The sequence below is a fragment of the Pongo pygmaeus genome, chromosome 19 (genome assembly GCF_028885625.2).
Source record: "Pongo pygmaeus isolate AG05252 chromosome 19, NHGRI_mPonPyg2-v2.0_pri, whole genome shotgun sequence".
Lineage (NCBI taxonomy): Eukaryota > Metazoa > Chordata > Mammalia > Primates > Hominidae > Pongo > Pongo pygmaeus.
The window spans coordinates 56,162,401-56,176,683 of NC_072392.2; the positions used below are offsets into that span (position 1 = coordinate 56,162,401).

At 40.4% G+C, this 14,283-nt stretch overlaps 1 protein-coding gene across 1 annotated transcript in view; it reads left to right on the top strand.

Moving 5' to 3' along the window:
* LOC129016996 (ribosomal protein S6 kinase beta-1-like) overlaps positions 1-14,283 on the top strand; it is a 48,850-nt gene that overhangs the window by 22,595 nt on the left and 11,972 nt on the right. Inside the window, exon 10 of the mRNA XM_063657047.1 lies at positions 760-840. Coding sequence (XP_063513117.1) covers positions 760-840 — 81 coding nt within the window. The remainder of the gene's footprint in view (positions 1-759; positions 841-14,283) is intronic.

Here is a 14,283-nt window from a genome sequence, read left to right on the forward strand (position 1 = left end):
AGCCTCCGCCTCCTGGATTCAAGCCATTCACCTGCCTCAGCCTCCCAAGTAGCTGGGATTACAGGCACGTATACCATGTCCCGCTAATTTTTGTATTTTTAGTAGAGATCACATTTCACTATGCTGGCCAGGCTGGTCTCGAACTCCTGAGCTCAAGCGATCCTCCTGCCTTGGCCTCCCAAAGTGTTGGGAGCCACCACGCCCAGCTGTCTCCACTTTTTGACTACTATGAATAATGCTGCTATGAACATTCACATATAAGTTTTTGTGTGGACATATGTTTTCATTTCCCTTGGGAATATGATGAAGCCTGGCATTGCCAGGTCATATGATAACTCTATGTTTAAACTTTGAAGGAACTGCCAGACTATTTCCAAAGCAGTTCCAACTTCATTGCAAAGCATTTTACATTCCCTCCAGCAACATATGAGTGTTTCAATTTTTCCACATTCTCTCGAACACTTGTTATTATCTGTCTTTTTATTATAGCCATTCTTGTGAGTGTGAAGTGGTATCTTAACGTGGTTTGGATTTGCACTTCCCTGATGGCTAACGATGTTTCTATGGTTTGAATGTTTGTGTCCTCCAAAATTCATGTTATAACGGAAGACCTAATGTGATGATGTTAAGAAGTGAGGCCTTCAAGGTGGTGATTAGGTCATGAGTGCTCTGCCCTCATGAAGGAAATTAATGCCCTTATAAAAAGGCTTCGTATAACATTTCTTCTTCTTTTTTCCTTTCTTCTCCTGCCGTGTGAAGATGCCTCTGCGAGAACGGGAACAATGGAACAGGCCCTCACCAAATGCCAAATGTGCTATCACCTTGAATTTGGATTTCCCAGCCTCTGGAACTGTGAGGAATAAATTTTTTGCTTATAAATTACTCAGTCTCAGGTATTTTGTTACAGCAGCACAAACAGACTAAGACAGAAATTGAGTATATTTTCTTGTGCTTATTGGCTATTTATTTTCTTTCTTTTATTTTTATTTATTTATTTATTTTTAGGTGGGGTTTTGCTCTGTTGCCCAGGCTGGAGTGCAGTGGTGCAATCTTAGCTCACTGCAACCTCTGCCTCCCGGGTTCAAGTGATTCTTGTGTCTCATCTGCCTGGGTACCTGGGACTACAGGCGTCCGCCACAACACCTGGCTAATTTTTATATTTTTAGTAGAGATGGATTTTCACCATGTTGGCCAGGCTGGTCTTGAACTCCTGGCCTCAAGTGATCCACCTGCCTCGGCCTCCCAAAGTGCTGGGATTATAGGCATAAGCCACAGCACCTGGCCCTTACTGGCCATTTGTATGTCTTCTTTGGAGAAATATCTGTTCAGATCTTTTGTCCATTTTTAAATTGGGTTATATCCTTTTTATTATCAAGTTGTAAGAGTTCTTTATGTGTTCTAGATCCAAGTCCATTGTCAGATACAGTAGTCCCCCTTATGCTTTCTGCAGTTTCAGTTACCTGCAGGCAGCTGCAATCCCAAATATTACAGTATTTTGAGAGAGAGAGAAAACTATTCATGTAACATATTAAAGTATATTGTAGCCGGGCACGGTGGCTCACACCTGTAATCCCAGCACTTTGGGAGGCCAAGGTGAGTGGATCACAAGGTCAGGAGTTTGAGACCAGACTGGCCAATATGGTGAAACCCTGTCTCTACTAAAAATACAAAAATTAGCCGGGGGTGGCAGGCGCCTGTAGTCCCAGCTACTTGGGAGACTGAGGCAGGAGAATTGCTTCAACCTGGGAGGCGGAGGTTGCAGTGAGCTGAGATGGCGCCATGGCACTCCAGCCTGGGCAACAGAGCAAGATTCCATCTCAAAAAAAAAGTATATTCTAATTGTTCTCTTTTATTATTAGTTATTGTTGTTATTCTATTACAGTGCCTAATTTATAAATTAAACTTTATCATAAGTATGTATGTATGCATAGGAAAAAAACATAGTATATATAGAGTTTGGTACTACCTGCAGTTTCAGGTATACACTGGAGGTCTTGGAACATATTTTGTTACATATATGTATCTATATATTTATAAACATATATTTATATATAGCTATATATTTATGTATCGATATAACTATAAATATGTTTATATATCTATATTATCTATATCTATATATAGATAAATATATATATAGATATATAGATTTTTTTTTGAGATAAGGTCTCGGTCTGTCGCCCAGGCTGGGGTACATTAATGTGATCTTGGCTCACTGCAGCCTCAACCTCCTGGGCTCAAGTTTTTCTCCCACCTCAACCTCCCAAGTAGCTGGGACCACAGGCACATATCACCACATCTGGGTAATTTTATTTATTTATTGTAGAGATAGGGTATCCCTATGTTGCCCAGGTTAGTCTTGAGCTCCTGGGACAGTGACCCTCCCACCTCAGCTTTCCAAAGTTCTGGGATTACAGGCATGAGCCACTGTGTCTGGCTATATATTTTCCACAAATAAAGTGGGCCTACTTTGTATATAATTTGCAAGTATTTTCTCCCATTCTGTGCGTTGTCTTTCACTTTTTTTTTCTTGAGTCCTCCAAAATTCATGTTATAACCTAAGACCTAATGTGATGATGTTAAGAAGTGAGGCCTTCAAGGTGGTGATTAGGTCATGAGTGCTCTGCCCTCGTGAATAAAATTAATGCCCTTATAAAAAGGCTTCATGTAGCATTTCTTCTTCTTTTTTCTGCCTCAGCCTCCTGAGTAGCTGGGATTACAGATGTGTGCCACCATGCATGGCTAACTTTTGTATTTTTAGTAGAGACAGGGTTTCACCATGTTGGCCAGGATGGTCTTGAACTCCTAACCTCAGGTGATCAGCCCGCCTCGGTCTCACAAAATGCGGGGATTGCAGGCATGAGCCACCATGCCCGGCACATGCATCAATTTTTATGATTCCTTGCTTGAACTGATTAACCAGTCAACTACTGGTTCCAATCAGGTTGGATGAGGTGGCTTATACTCTACTTATTTGCCACCCCTGCTTCTTCCTTTTTTTTGAGACAGGGCCTTTGATGCGCTGGCTGGAGTGCCGTGGTGTGATCTTGGCTCACTGCAACCTCAGCTTCCTGGGCTCAAGCAGTCTTCCCACCTCAGCCTCTAAGTAGCTGGAACTACAGATGTGTGCCCTTATGCCTGGCTAATTTTTGTATTTTTGTAGAGACGGGGTCTCCCCATATTGCCCAGGCTGGTCTTCAACTCCTGGGCTCAAGAGATCTGCCCACCTTGGCCTCCCAAAGCACTGGGATTACAGACGTGAGCCACTCTGCCTGGCAACTTGTAACAATTCTTTGTATGTTCTTGATACAAGTCAATTGTCAGACATAGTAGTAGTATAGTTAAACATAATTATATAAAACTATTTTATATAAGTGCAGCATTATATAAAATAGCAAAAATTTGGAAATAACCAAATGTCCAACAATAGGTAGTTAGCTAAATAAATTGTGAAACATCCATGTAATGAAAGCTATGCAACTATAAAAAATGATCTAGATCTACTTATACTGACATCAACAGATGCCTAACTTAAATTATATGAAAATAGGAAGTGACAAAGAAGAGAGTATGGTATAAACTCATTTGCATTAAAGTAATCAGAAAAACCAACTTATAAAATAGATACAGGCTGGGCAGGATGGCTCACGCCTGTAATCCCAGCACTTTGGGAGGTCAGGGCAGGAGGATCACTTAAGCCTAGGAGTTCAAGATCAGGCTGGGCAACATACCCAGACCCCATATCTACAAAAAGTTTAAAAATTAGCCAAGTGAGCTATGATCACGCCACTGCACTGCAGCCTGGGGATAGAGCAAGACTGTCTCTAAATAAAATAAGACAAAATAAAATAAAATAGGCTGGGCATGGCAGCTCTTGCTGTAAAAGTGCTGTAATCCCAGCACTTTGGGAGGCTGAGGCAGGTGGATCACCTGAGGTCAGGAGTTCAAGACCAGCCTGGCCAACATGGTGAAACCTCGTCTGTACTAAAAATACAAAAATTAGCTAGGTATGGTGGTGCACATCTGTAATCCCAGCTACTTGGGAGGCTGAGGCAGAAGAATTGCTTGAACCTGGGAGGCAGAGGTCACAGTGAGCTGAGACCGCACCATTGCACTCCAGCCTGGGTGACAGAGTGAAACTCTGTCTTAAAAAATTAAAATAAAATAAAGTAAAATAAAATATAATAGATATAGCTACATGTGTGTGAAAAGGACAATAAAATTAAATTATGAGTGTTTTCTGTTGCTGTTTCTGTCCTCCCTTTGGGGACCTTTCTAAGGGGGAAGCAGCCTTCATTTACTTGACAAGTTGTTCAACCATGGGGTCACTTAGGCTGGAAACTGAAAATGCCTATAGACTGCTTTACTTAGGAATAGGAAAACATTAAAGGAAAAGAAACAAGAGGAAGTAGGTTTGAGACAAGGTAGCTATGAGTTTGGAGGAAGAAAGAGAGAAAGGGCAGTTTTGTGAGATGGAGGGAAAATGGCTAACGTGGACATTTTGGAAGTTTTATTGTGACATGCAATGTAATTTTCAGTTATTCATTTTCTCAAAGCTGTAATGAAGTTCTCCATTGCTCTCTAAGGCTTTTGGAGTTGTTAATTGTGTTTTATAAAAGCTATATCTGCAGATAGAGACTGACCTCATATATGAATAGAAAAAAATCTGAAGAAATAAAAATCGTAGATAATGATAATCTCTGGAGAGAAAATTTTCTGGAGAACTTTTCCTTTTCTCTGTTGTGTCTTTCCGTAAGGTTAGGAAATTTTGTTATGAGTATACATTCCTTTAGTTACTAGCAAGTGAAATGTAACACTGTGGGGCTTGTTCCCTTGTTTCAGGACTAGGGATTAAAGTAGTGAAATAAAAATGACTTTTAATTCCAGCCAATGCATTTAGATCACAGCTTCCTCACTGATAATATTAAAACAAGCAGCTGCTTTTATTTTGGAAGGCATTAACTCTACTTAAGTTTCATTAAAGATATTTGCTCAAGCACTGTAGCACTTGGGATTGTCTGCTCTGTAGGGTGGGTGTATGTGTGTGTGTCCACATATTGCTTAATACTTTTTATCAACTTTAGTTCATAAGCCTTCCACAAACATTTTCAATGACTGCCTGCTTGTATATAATTTTATATGTTGCAAATTGACCTTAGAAATTGTAACAAATAATTCCATCAGTTCACTCTGCTATTTACACAGTACAGCCTAGTTTATTTAATTTGTGGGAACCAAGATTCAGAAAGCAGTAGGAAGGAGCTATCGGTTTTTCTTGTCTGAAAGGGCACTTCTTCCTGGATTTTAATGTTTTAAAGGAGAAAGTAATAACAAAGTTGCCAGATCCTGTTCTTTCTCTGCATTGAGGTCCTGTAACATGGTGGTTATTGGCATTGACTCTTGGTTCACGGCAAGTTCTTGGCTGCATGGGTTCACAGCGTAGTTCTGTGACCTCAAGCAAGCCAGTTCACCTATTTGTGCCTCAGTTTTCTCATACATAAAATGAGGAGATAGGCCAGGCACCATGGCTCATGCCTGTATTCCCAGCACTTTGGGAGGCCGAGGCAGGTGGATCACCTGAGTTCAGGAGTTCAAGACCAGCTGGGTCAACATGGTGAAACCCTGTCTCTACTAAAAGTACAAAAAATTAGCCAGGTGTGGTGGCAGACACCTGTAATCCCAGCTACTTGGGAAGCTGAGGCAGGAGAATCACTTGAACTCAGGACACGGAGGTTGCAGTGAGCCGAGACCATGCCGCGCTGCATCTAGCCTGGGCAACAGAGTGAGACTCTGTCTCAAAAACAAACAAACAAACAAAAAAACCGAGGAGCCGATGCCTTCTTTCACTGCATTGCTATAAACATTAAATAAGAAAATATATATAGGGTTGATAGCAATGCACCTGGCATAAACTGTGTGCTTAATACATAGAAACTAATAATAGTTTGTTATTATTGAATTTTTATCTAGAATTTTGAAACTATTTTAAAAATAACAAAGAGCTGTGAATTTTACCAAAGCCTACACTGAATTCAGTCTGTTATAAATCAAGTTGCTATCATGGCAAACTTGAAGTAGTATTGTGAAAAGGTTTTGTTTGTTTTTTAAATTAAGGGTTATGGCTGGGTGCAGTGGCTCACTCCTGTAATCCCAGAACTTTGGGGGGCCAAGGCGGGCAGATCACTTGAGCTCAAGAGTTCAAGACCAGCCTGGGCAACATGGTGAAATCCCATCTCTACAGAAAATACAAAAATTATAACATCTCTACAGAAAATACAAAAATACAAAAATTAGGTGTGAGGGTGCACACCTCTAGTCCCAGCTACTTGGGAGGCTAAGGTGGGAGGATGGCTTGAGCCTGGGAGGCAGAAGTTGCAGTGAACAGAGATCACACTATTGTACTTCAGCCTGAGTGGCACAGTGAAACCCTGTCTCAAAAAAAAATTAATTAAGCAATTATGAAAGGAGTTCAAAGAAGTAACAGAATGAAAGGGCCAGGTGTGGTGGGTCACTCCTGTAATCCCAGCACTTCGGGAGGCTGAAGTGGGCTGATCACCTGAGGTCAGGAGTTTGAGACCAGACTGGCAAAAATTGCAAAACCCCATCTCTACTAAAAATACAAAAAAAATTAGTGGGGCGTGGTGGCTGGCACCTGTAATCCCAGCTACTCGGGAGGCTGAGGCAGGAGAATCACTTGAACCTGGGAGGTGGAGGTTGCCGTGAGCCAAGATCAAGCCACTGCACCCAGCCTGGGAGACAGAGCAAGACTCCATCTAAAAAAAAGAGAAAAGGAAAAGGTATATTTAAGTAGTGGAACAATATTCTCTTCCATCTATGCCTCCATTCCCCTGCAGCCATCAGCATTCACTGCTTCAAGGAAAGGATGATACAGGTGAAAAGCTTTTGTGTTATAAGAACCAACCTGGGCTTCTGAGTTTCACATACCCAAGGCCTAGAAGATTCATGGTATAAGTTCATGCCATCAACAGTGATTTGGAGGAACAGGTGGAGATCCAGGCTACCTACTCCAATCTGGACTAAGGGGTATCTCTGGACCCAGCAAGACGTGGGCACAAAGGAAGAGAGTACACGAGTGTGGGCATGCAGCGTGCAGGCCACACTCCTGAGAGAGCGTGCAGAGGCTGCCTGCTCACCCTGCCCCAGCAGAGGGACCAGCAGATCTGAAGAGGCCTTGCAGCCAGGACTGGGAAGACTCCCCAGGAGTCAGCAGGCCCCACAGGGGAATGGTGGGGTCTCAGCACATGGTGGCCCAGATAAATGGCAACTAGCAGCCCCAGCATCACGTTGGCCTCTGGAACTTAGGTGCAGTGAGGAAAGGCAGGAGGAGGCATTCTGCATTCACTCAGATTAAGTTTCTGCCATTGGGCAGAATGGGGGCTCAAAATAGAAATTAAGTGTGGTGATATAAAAATAAAAGTTAATTTTTTACACTCCTGAGTTAAGGCTTTAAGTATATGAAGATCTAAATACATTCCAAATGTTTTACTAGGATGTTTTGAAATGTCGTATCTTTCTTGTACCAGAAAAACTCTAAGCTGCCTTCTTAACATCATGACTAGAAAAAGTATGTCATTGTTCATGAGTCTGAGCACACATTAGATAGCAGGTAGACATTTTAACCCTACCACTGGAGGATTAAAATAGTACTTTGGTATATGCCCAACATAAATGCATACTTATATTCAGTAAAAGGCATGTTGTAGAATGTTCATGGTAGCACTATTTTTTTTTGAGACGGAGTCTTGCTCTGTCGCCCAGGCTGGAGTGCAGTGGCAAGATCTTGGCTCACTGCAACCTCTGCCTCCTGGGTTCAAATGATTCTCCTGCCTCAGCCTCCCCAGTATTTGGGATTATAAGTGTGTGCCACCATGCCTGGCAAATTTTTGTATTTTTAGTAGAAACAGGGTTTCTCCATGTTGGACAGGCTGGTCTTGAACTTTTGACCTCAAGTGACCCACCCACCTCGACCTCCCAAATTGTTGGGATTACAGGTGTGAGCCACCATGCCCAGCCAGCAGCACTTTTTGTAATAGTCAAAATCTAACCAACTAACTAAATGCTCAATTAACAGTAACATGGATAAATAAATTGTGGTACATTAAGCAATGGAATAGTATACAACAATGAGAAGGAACAAACTACATGCAATAGCATGGCTACATTTCACAAACCTAAATTGAGTGGGAGAAGTCATTCACAAAGGTCCTAATGTACTATCCCGTTTACATAAAGTTTACAGCAGGCAAAACTAACCTGTCAATTAGAAGTCAGGATATGGACTTAGGGGGCATGGCTAGTGACTAAGAGCAAATATGGGGCTGGCTTTTGGGGAGCTAGTGACATTCTGTGTCTTGATCTGGCTGAGAATTATATGGATATGTTCAGTTTGTGAAAATTCACTGAGCTGTACACATACGATATCTGTGCCGTTAAAAAATATAGTTTCACACTCAAAAGCTACTATATTAGGGTGCTAGCTGATTTTATGCCTTCAACTTGCTTAATGTTTTCATTTATATACAATAGAGTTTTACACCACATCAGTCAAGCAATCTACTGCAAAATAATTTACAGTAAAATCATAATAAATGTATGCAAAGTATTGCTTTAGCATTAATTTTCCAACTGTGAAAGTCAATGAACCATAAATCTGTAAACAAATTGGTGAAGTGAAAGACATAAGTGACAACAAAAATTAGTCACTGTGTTGTGTATGTGCTTTTTCAATGGCTATATGGAGAAAATACATGGGAAAAGCCTTCTTAAAATTTTAAATTAGTGACATAAAAATAACATAATGCATGAAGAAATAGACTATCTCAACAAAATTGTGAAGAAAACCACCCTGGAATCTGGTTGATAATCTTGACATACTGGCATCACAATTGAGTTTCCCTGCAAGGGAAAGCATCGTCACACTCTTGTGCTTCCAAAAATGTTGGAGGCAAATCTATATAACCCAGTCTATTTAATTCTTAGAATATCATGTTTCTGTTTATATGCATACATTTGAATACCTTTACTATTTTAAAAGCCTGCATTGCAGGCATCATCTTGGCAATGTAATAGTTTAGGCCCCCAGTGGACATTTGTATCTCCTTGACTATGTGTTTTATAAGTGATTGCCCAGCCTGAGTTTCATCATCTGCAGCGATGGGAATGCACCACCTCCCAATACATCATGGCCTATTCTGTTCTAGCCTTGGCTGGTTACTTAGAGATTATGGTGATTCTTGTAGTTCAGTCTCTGTTTTGGTCAGAGAAAAACTTTTTTCTAAGACTATATTTACTAGACCCATTGCAGCTCCATCTCAATGGCATCAACTGAGCACCAGAGACCAGATAAGAGAGTGGCTAAGTTGGTAAAGATGCCATTATCATTGCTTGGAGAAAAACATAAGTTCTTCATGTTGACACACTTAATTGATAGCTGCTGATACGGTTTGGCTCTGTGTCCCAACCCAAATCTCATCTTGAATTGTAATCCCCAGGTGTTGAGGGAAGGACCTGGTGGGAGGTGATTGGATCATGGGGGTGGTTTCCCACATGCTGTTCTCATGATAGTGAGTGAGTTCTCCCAAGAACTGATGGTTTTATAAGGGACTCTTCGCCATTCACTTCCTCTCTCCTGCCACTATGTAAGATGTGCCTGCTTTCCCTTCTGCCATGATTGTAAGTTTCCTGAGGCCTCCCCAGCCATGCAGAACTGTGGGTCAATTAAATCTCTTTCCTTTATAGATTACCCAGTCTTGGATATTTCTTTATAGCAGTGTGAAAATGGACTAACACAGTTGCTGTCTTCATTATGTACTGTTAGTGTAAAAAAAATCACTTTATTTGGAAAATTATGTCATAAGGCTGTACAATCACATTAAGAGTTCTGTGATTCAATTGAGTGGATTAGTTTAGGTTTAGTTCATGTGACCACCATTGACCCAGAGGCCAGAGGAATGGGATGCATTAGGCCTAGTCACGTGTTATAACTCTAGGTCCAGTGGTAGTATCCTATCAGATTGTGTTGACTGTGAGAGGGTGAGCAGTGGATCCCAAAGGAAAATCAGGGCTGTGACCAGATCACTGGGAATGTGGTACAGATTGTGCACTGCACAACTCCAAGGTCACCATTCACATAGTCTGCAATGTGATTGGCATCCCTTGGAGTTGTGTGGTGCACAACCTCTGCAGCTGTATGCAGTAACCCTTGATGTGACTCAGAAAAGGAATAATAAATGCTTTAGAGACAAATTACAAATGTCCACTATTCTGACTGGCTACATTTGCTTTTCTAGTTGTTCCCAAAAGGCTTAAGACAATATTTATGATCCCCACTCTTTATTTATTTATCAGGTCTATTTGTATGTCCTGTCTCTGCAACAGTAGTTTTCGCCTCTTTTTTTCCTGCTACAATATACATAAAGAATGATTCTTATGTAAGTTTGTACTTAGGATAGGTATAATCCTAAAGTGTGTTCTGGATCTAATCCTTTGTCACTCACTCAAGAAAGCAAATATGTGGAGCCAGGCACCATGGCTCACACCTGTAATCCCAGCACTTTGGGAGGTTGAGACAGGCAGATCACCTGAGACCAGGAGTTCAAGACCAGCCTGGCCAACATGGTGAAATGCCGTCTCTACTAAAATTACAAAAATTAGCCAGGTGTGGTGGCACATGCCTGTAATCCTAACTACTCAAGAGGCTGTGGCAGGAGTATTGCTTGAGCCTGGGAAGAGGAGGTTGCAGTGAACCGAGATCGCACCACTGCACTGCAGACAGTGTACAGAGCGAGACTCCATCTCCAAAAAAAAAAAAAAAGAAAGAAACAGAGAGAGAGAAAGAAAGAAAGAAAGAAACGAGGGAAGGAAGGAAGGAAAGAGAGAGAGAGAGAAAGAGAGAAAAAGAAAGGAAGGAAGGAAAGAAAGAAAGGAAAGAGAGGGAGAAAGAAAGAGAGAAAAAGAAAGGAAGGAAGGAAAGAAAGAAAGGAAAGAGAGAAAGAAAGAAAGAAAAAGGAAGGGAGGCGAGGCGAGGCTCACACTTGTAATCCCAGCACTTTGGGAGGCTGAGACAGGAGGATCACTTGCATGCATGCATATGTTCATTGCAGCACTATTCACAATAGCAAAGACATGGAATCAACCTAAATGCCCATCAGTAGTAGACTGGATAAAGAATAATGTGGTACATGTATACCTTGGAATACCATGCAGCCATAAAAAAAGACTGAGATTTGTTGGGTGTGGTGGCTCATCCCTGTAATCCCAGAACTTTGGGAGGCCGAGGTGGATGGATCACCTGAGGTCAGGAGTTCAAGACCGGCCTGGTCAACATGGGGAAACCCGGTCTCTATTAAAAATACAAAACTTAGCTGGGTGTGGTGGCAGGCACATGTAATCCCAGCTACTCAGGAGGCCGAGGCAGGAGAATCACTTGAACCCAGAGGCAGAGGTTGCAGTGAGCAGTGATCATACCATTGCACTCCAGTCTGGGCCACAGAGCAAGACTCCATCTCAAAAAAAAAAAAAAAAAAACCACTAAATATATTTTTATTAAAATCAGGCATTTAATAAAATTTTTAACTTCATTGTGATATGATATGATATTATATGCATTGGTTCTTACCAATCCAATGATAACATAAATATGATCAGTTATAAAATTATGACACATTCATAAATAAAATATTTTGTAGACACTGGAATGATGTTTCTAAAAATGAAAGAGATAAGGAATTTTTCTAATACTATTGTGAATGAAAATGTAGGATCCATGCTCAAAGTTGACATCACCAGGAATGGGACAAATGGACATAACGTGCCTCCTAACAGGACACATTAAGTAGAACATGACATCACTTCTATAGTGTTTTTGCCAGAAGAGCATAACCTGACCCTAATCTTGAGGAAACATCAGACAACTCCAAATTAAAGGACATTCTACAAAATAACTGGTCTTTATTCTTCAAAAATGTCAACATCAAGACACCCCAAGAAAGACTGAAAATTAAAAAGACATAACCAAACACAAAATATGATATGGGATTTTCTTTTTTTACAAAGGGCATTGTTGGGAGAATTGGTGAAACATGAACAAGATGAGATAATAGTTTTGATTCAATATTAATTTCCTGATTTTGATCATTGTACTGTGGTGACTGCAAGAGAATTCCTTGTTTTTAGGAAATAACACAGTGAAGGATTAAGGTGTAAAGGGGCATCATATCTCTGAGTTACTTTGAAAAGGTTCAGAAAGAGGGAGAGGAGAGAAAGCAAGTGTGATTGAATGTTCACATCTGGGAAATCTGGATGAGGGTTAGAGAGGAGTCCTTTGTACCATTTTCACAACTTTTCTATAAGTCTGAAATTCAGTAAAAAGAAATACTTTAAAGAAGAAAATGTGCAATATTTAAAATATATATGATGAATATAAAATACTGGGAAGAGGTTAGGTGTGGTGGCTCACACCTGTAATCCCAGCATTTTGGGAGGCTGAGGTGGGTGGATCATCTGAGGTCAGGAGTTTGAGACCAGCCTGGCCAACATGGTGAAACCCTGTCTCTACTAAAAATACAAAAAATTAGCCGGGCGTGGTGGTGCATGCTTGTAATCCCAGCTACTTGGGAGGCTGAAGCAGGAGAATTGCTTGAATGCGGGAGGCAGAGGTTGCAGTGAGCCGAGATCGCACCATTGCACTTCAGCCTGGGCAACAAGAGTGAAACTCCATCTCAAAAAAATAAAAAAATAAAATAAAATACAAAAATTAGCTGGGCGTGGTGGTGGGTGCCTGTAATCCCAGCTACTCAGGAGGCTGAGACAGAAGAATCACTTGAACACAGGAGGCAGAGGTTGCAGTGAGCCAAGATAGTGCCACTGCACTACAGCCTGGACAACAGAGTGAGACTCTGTCTCAAAATAAATAAATACAAAAAAAAAAAAACAAACAAGACTGTGAAGAAATGTACCAGACTGCTATTTCTTAGCTGAAAAATTGTGAATGGTTTTTGGTATACTGTATTCTCTCTATTAACTGTATATATATATAATATTTATGATTTTTAAACAGACCCATTTTTGCTAGCATTTTAATGTATATAAATAGGACAAACTGTTTTTTCTTCCTTAACCTCTTTGATTCTTTGATATTTTCAAGGTTGATAGCAATGTAATGATTAAATAATGTTTTTTTGGTCTGAAACTGACTTGTAAATGATTGCCCACTTGCGTGCATCAAACAATCATATAAGTGGAATGAATAATGGAGAATTCTGATTTTACTCCATGCATCCTGTAGCTTTATTGGAAAGGTTAGATTTGTAGATTAGTAATTTCATATTTCCATATAAAAGAGAAACCTAAATTATAATGTACAATATCACAGTAATTCAGTATGGTATACCTTTAAGTGAAGGAAAGTACTAGATGTTGAGAACTATTGTTCAAACTGTTGCCCGGCCAATAGTTTGATCTCTAAATGGGTGTATTCCACTTTAAGCCTCATAAGTTTAAATTGAGGCCAGGTACGGTGGCTCATGCCTGTAATCTTAGTACTTTGGGAGGCCAAGGCAGGTGGATCACCTGAGGTCAGAAGTTCAAGACCAGCCTGGACAACATGGTGAAACCCCGTCTCTATTAAAAATACAAAAATCAGCCAAGCATGGTGGTGGGCACCTGTAATACCAACTACTCAAGAGGCTGAGGCAGGAGAATTGCTTCAGCCTGGGAGGCAGAGGTTGCAGTGAGCCAAGATTGTGCCATTGCACTCCAGCCTGGGAGACAAGAGCATACCTCCATCTCAAAAAAAAAAAAAAAAAAAAAAAAGTTTAAATTAAAAACTGTGCAGGTTTTATATTTTTTTCAATAAAACTATAAAAATCCTAGGTCAGAAATCGTCAACTCAGCCTCATGCCTCTAGGCAGAACCATAATTAAGTTATCCTGGACAGGTAATTGTCCATTCCAGTGAGTCTGTAACAAGCTCAGTAATCCATTCCTGTAATATTTTTTCATCAGAAACTTTATTTGGTCTAATTCAAGTATTTTCCTTTCAGTTTAATTTAATTTCATCTGACTTTGTTACATATAGGAATTTATTCTACTGTAGAAAATTATGTAATAAATGTCCTTGTGCCATCATTTCATGTTATTCATGATCATCCTGATAAAACATGGCTTCATTGCATAGTCAGCATTAATATTATTTGCACATATTAACTGTATTTTCTTTCTTTTATGTTATGAGAGTATAATGATTTACTATTACACTGCTCAC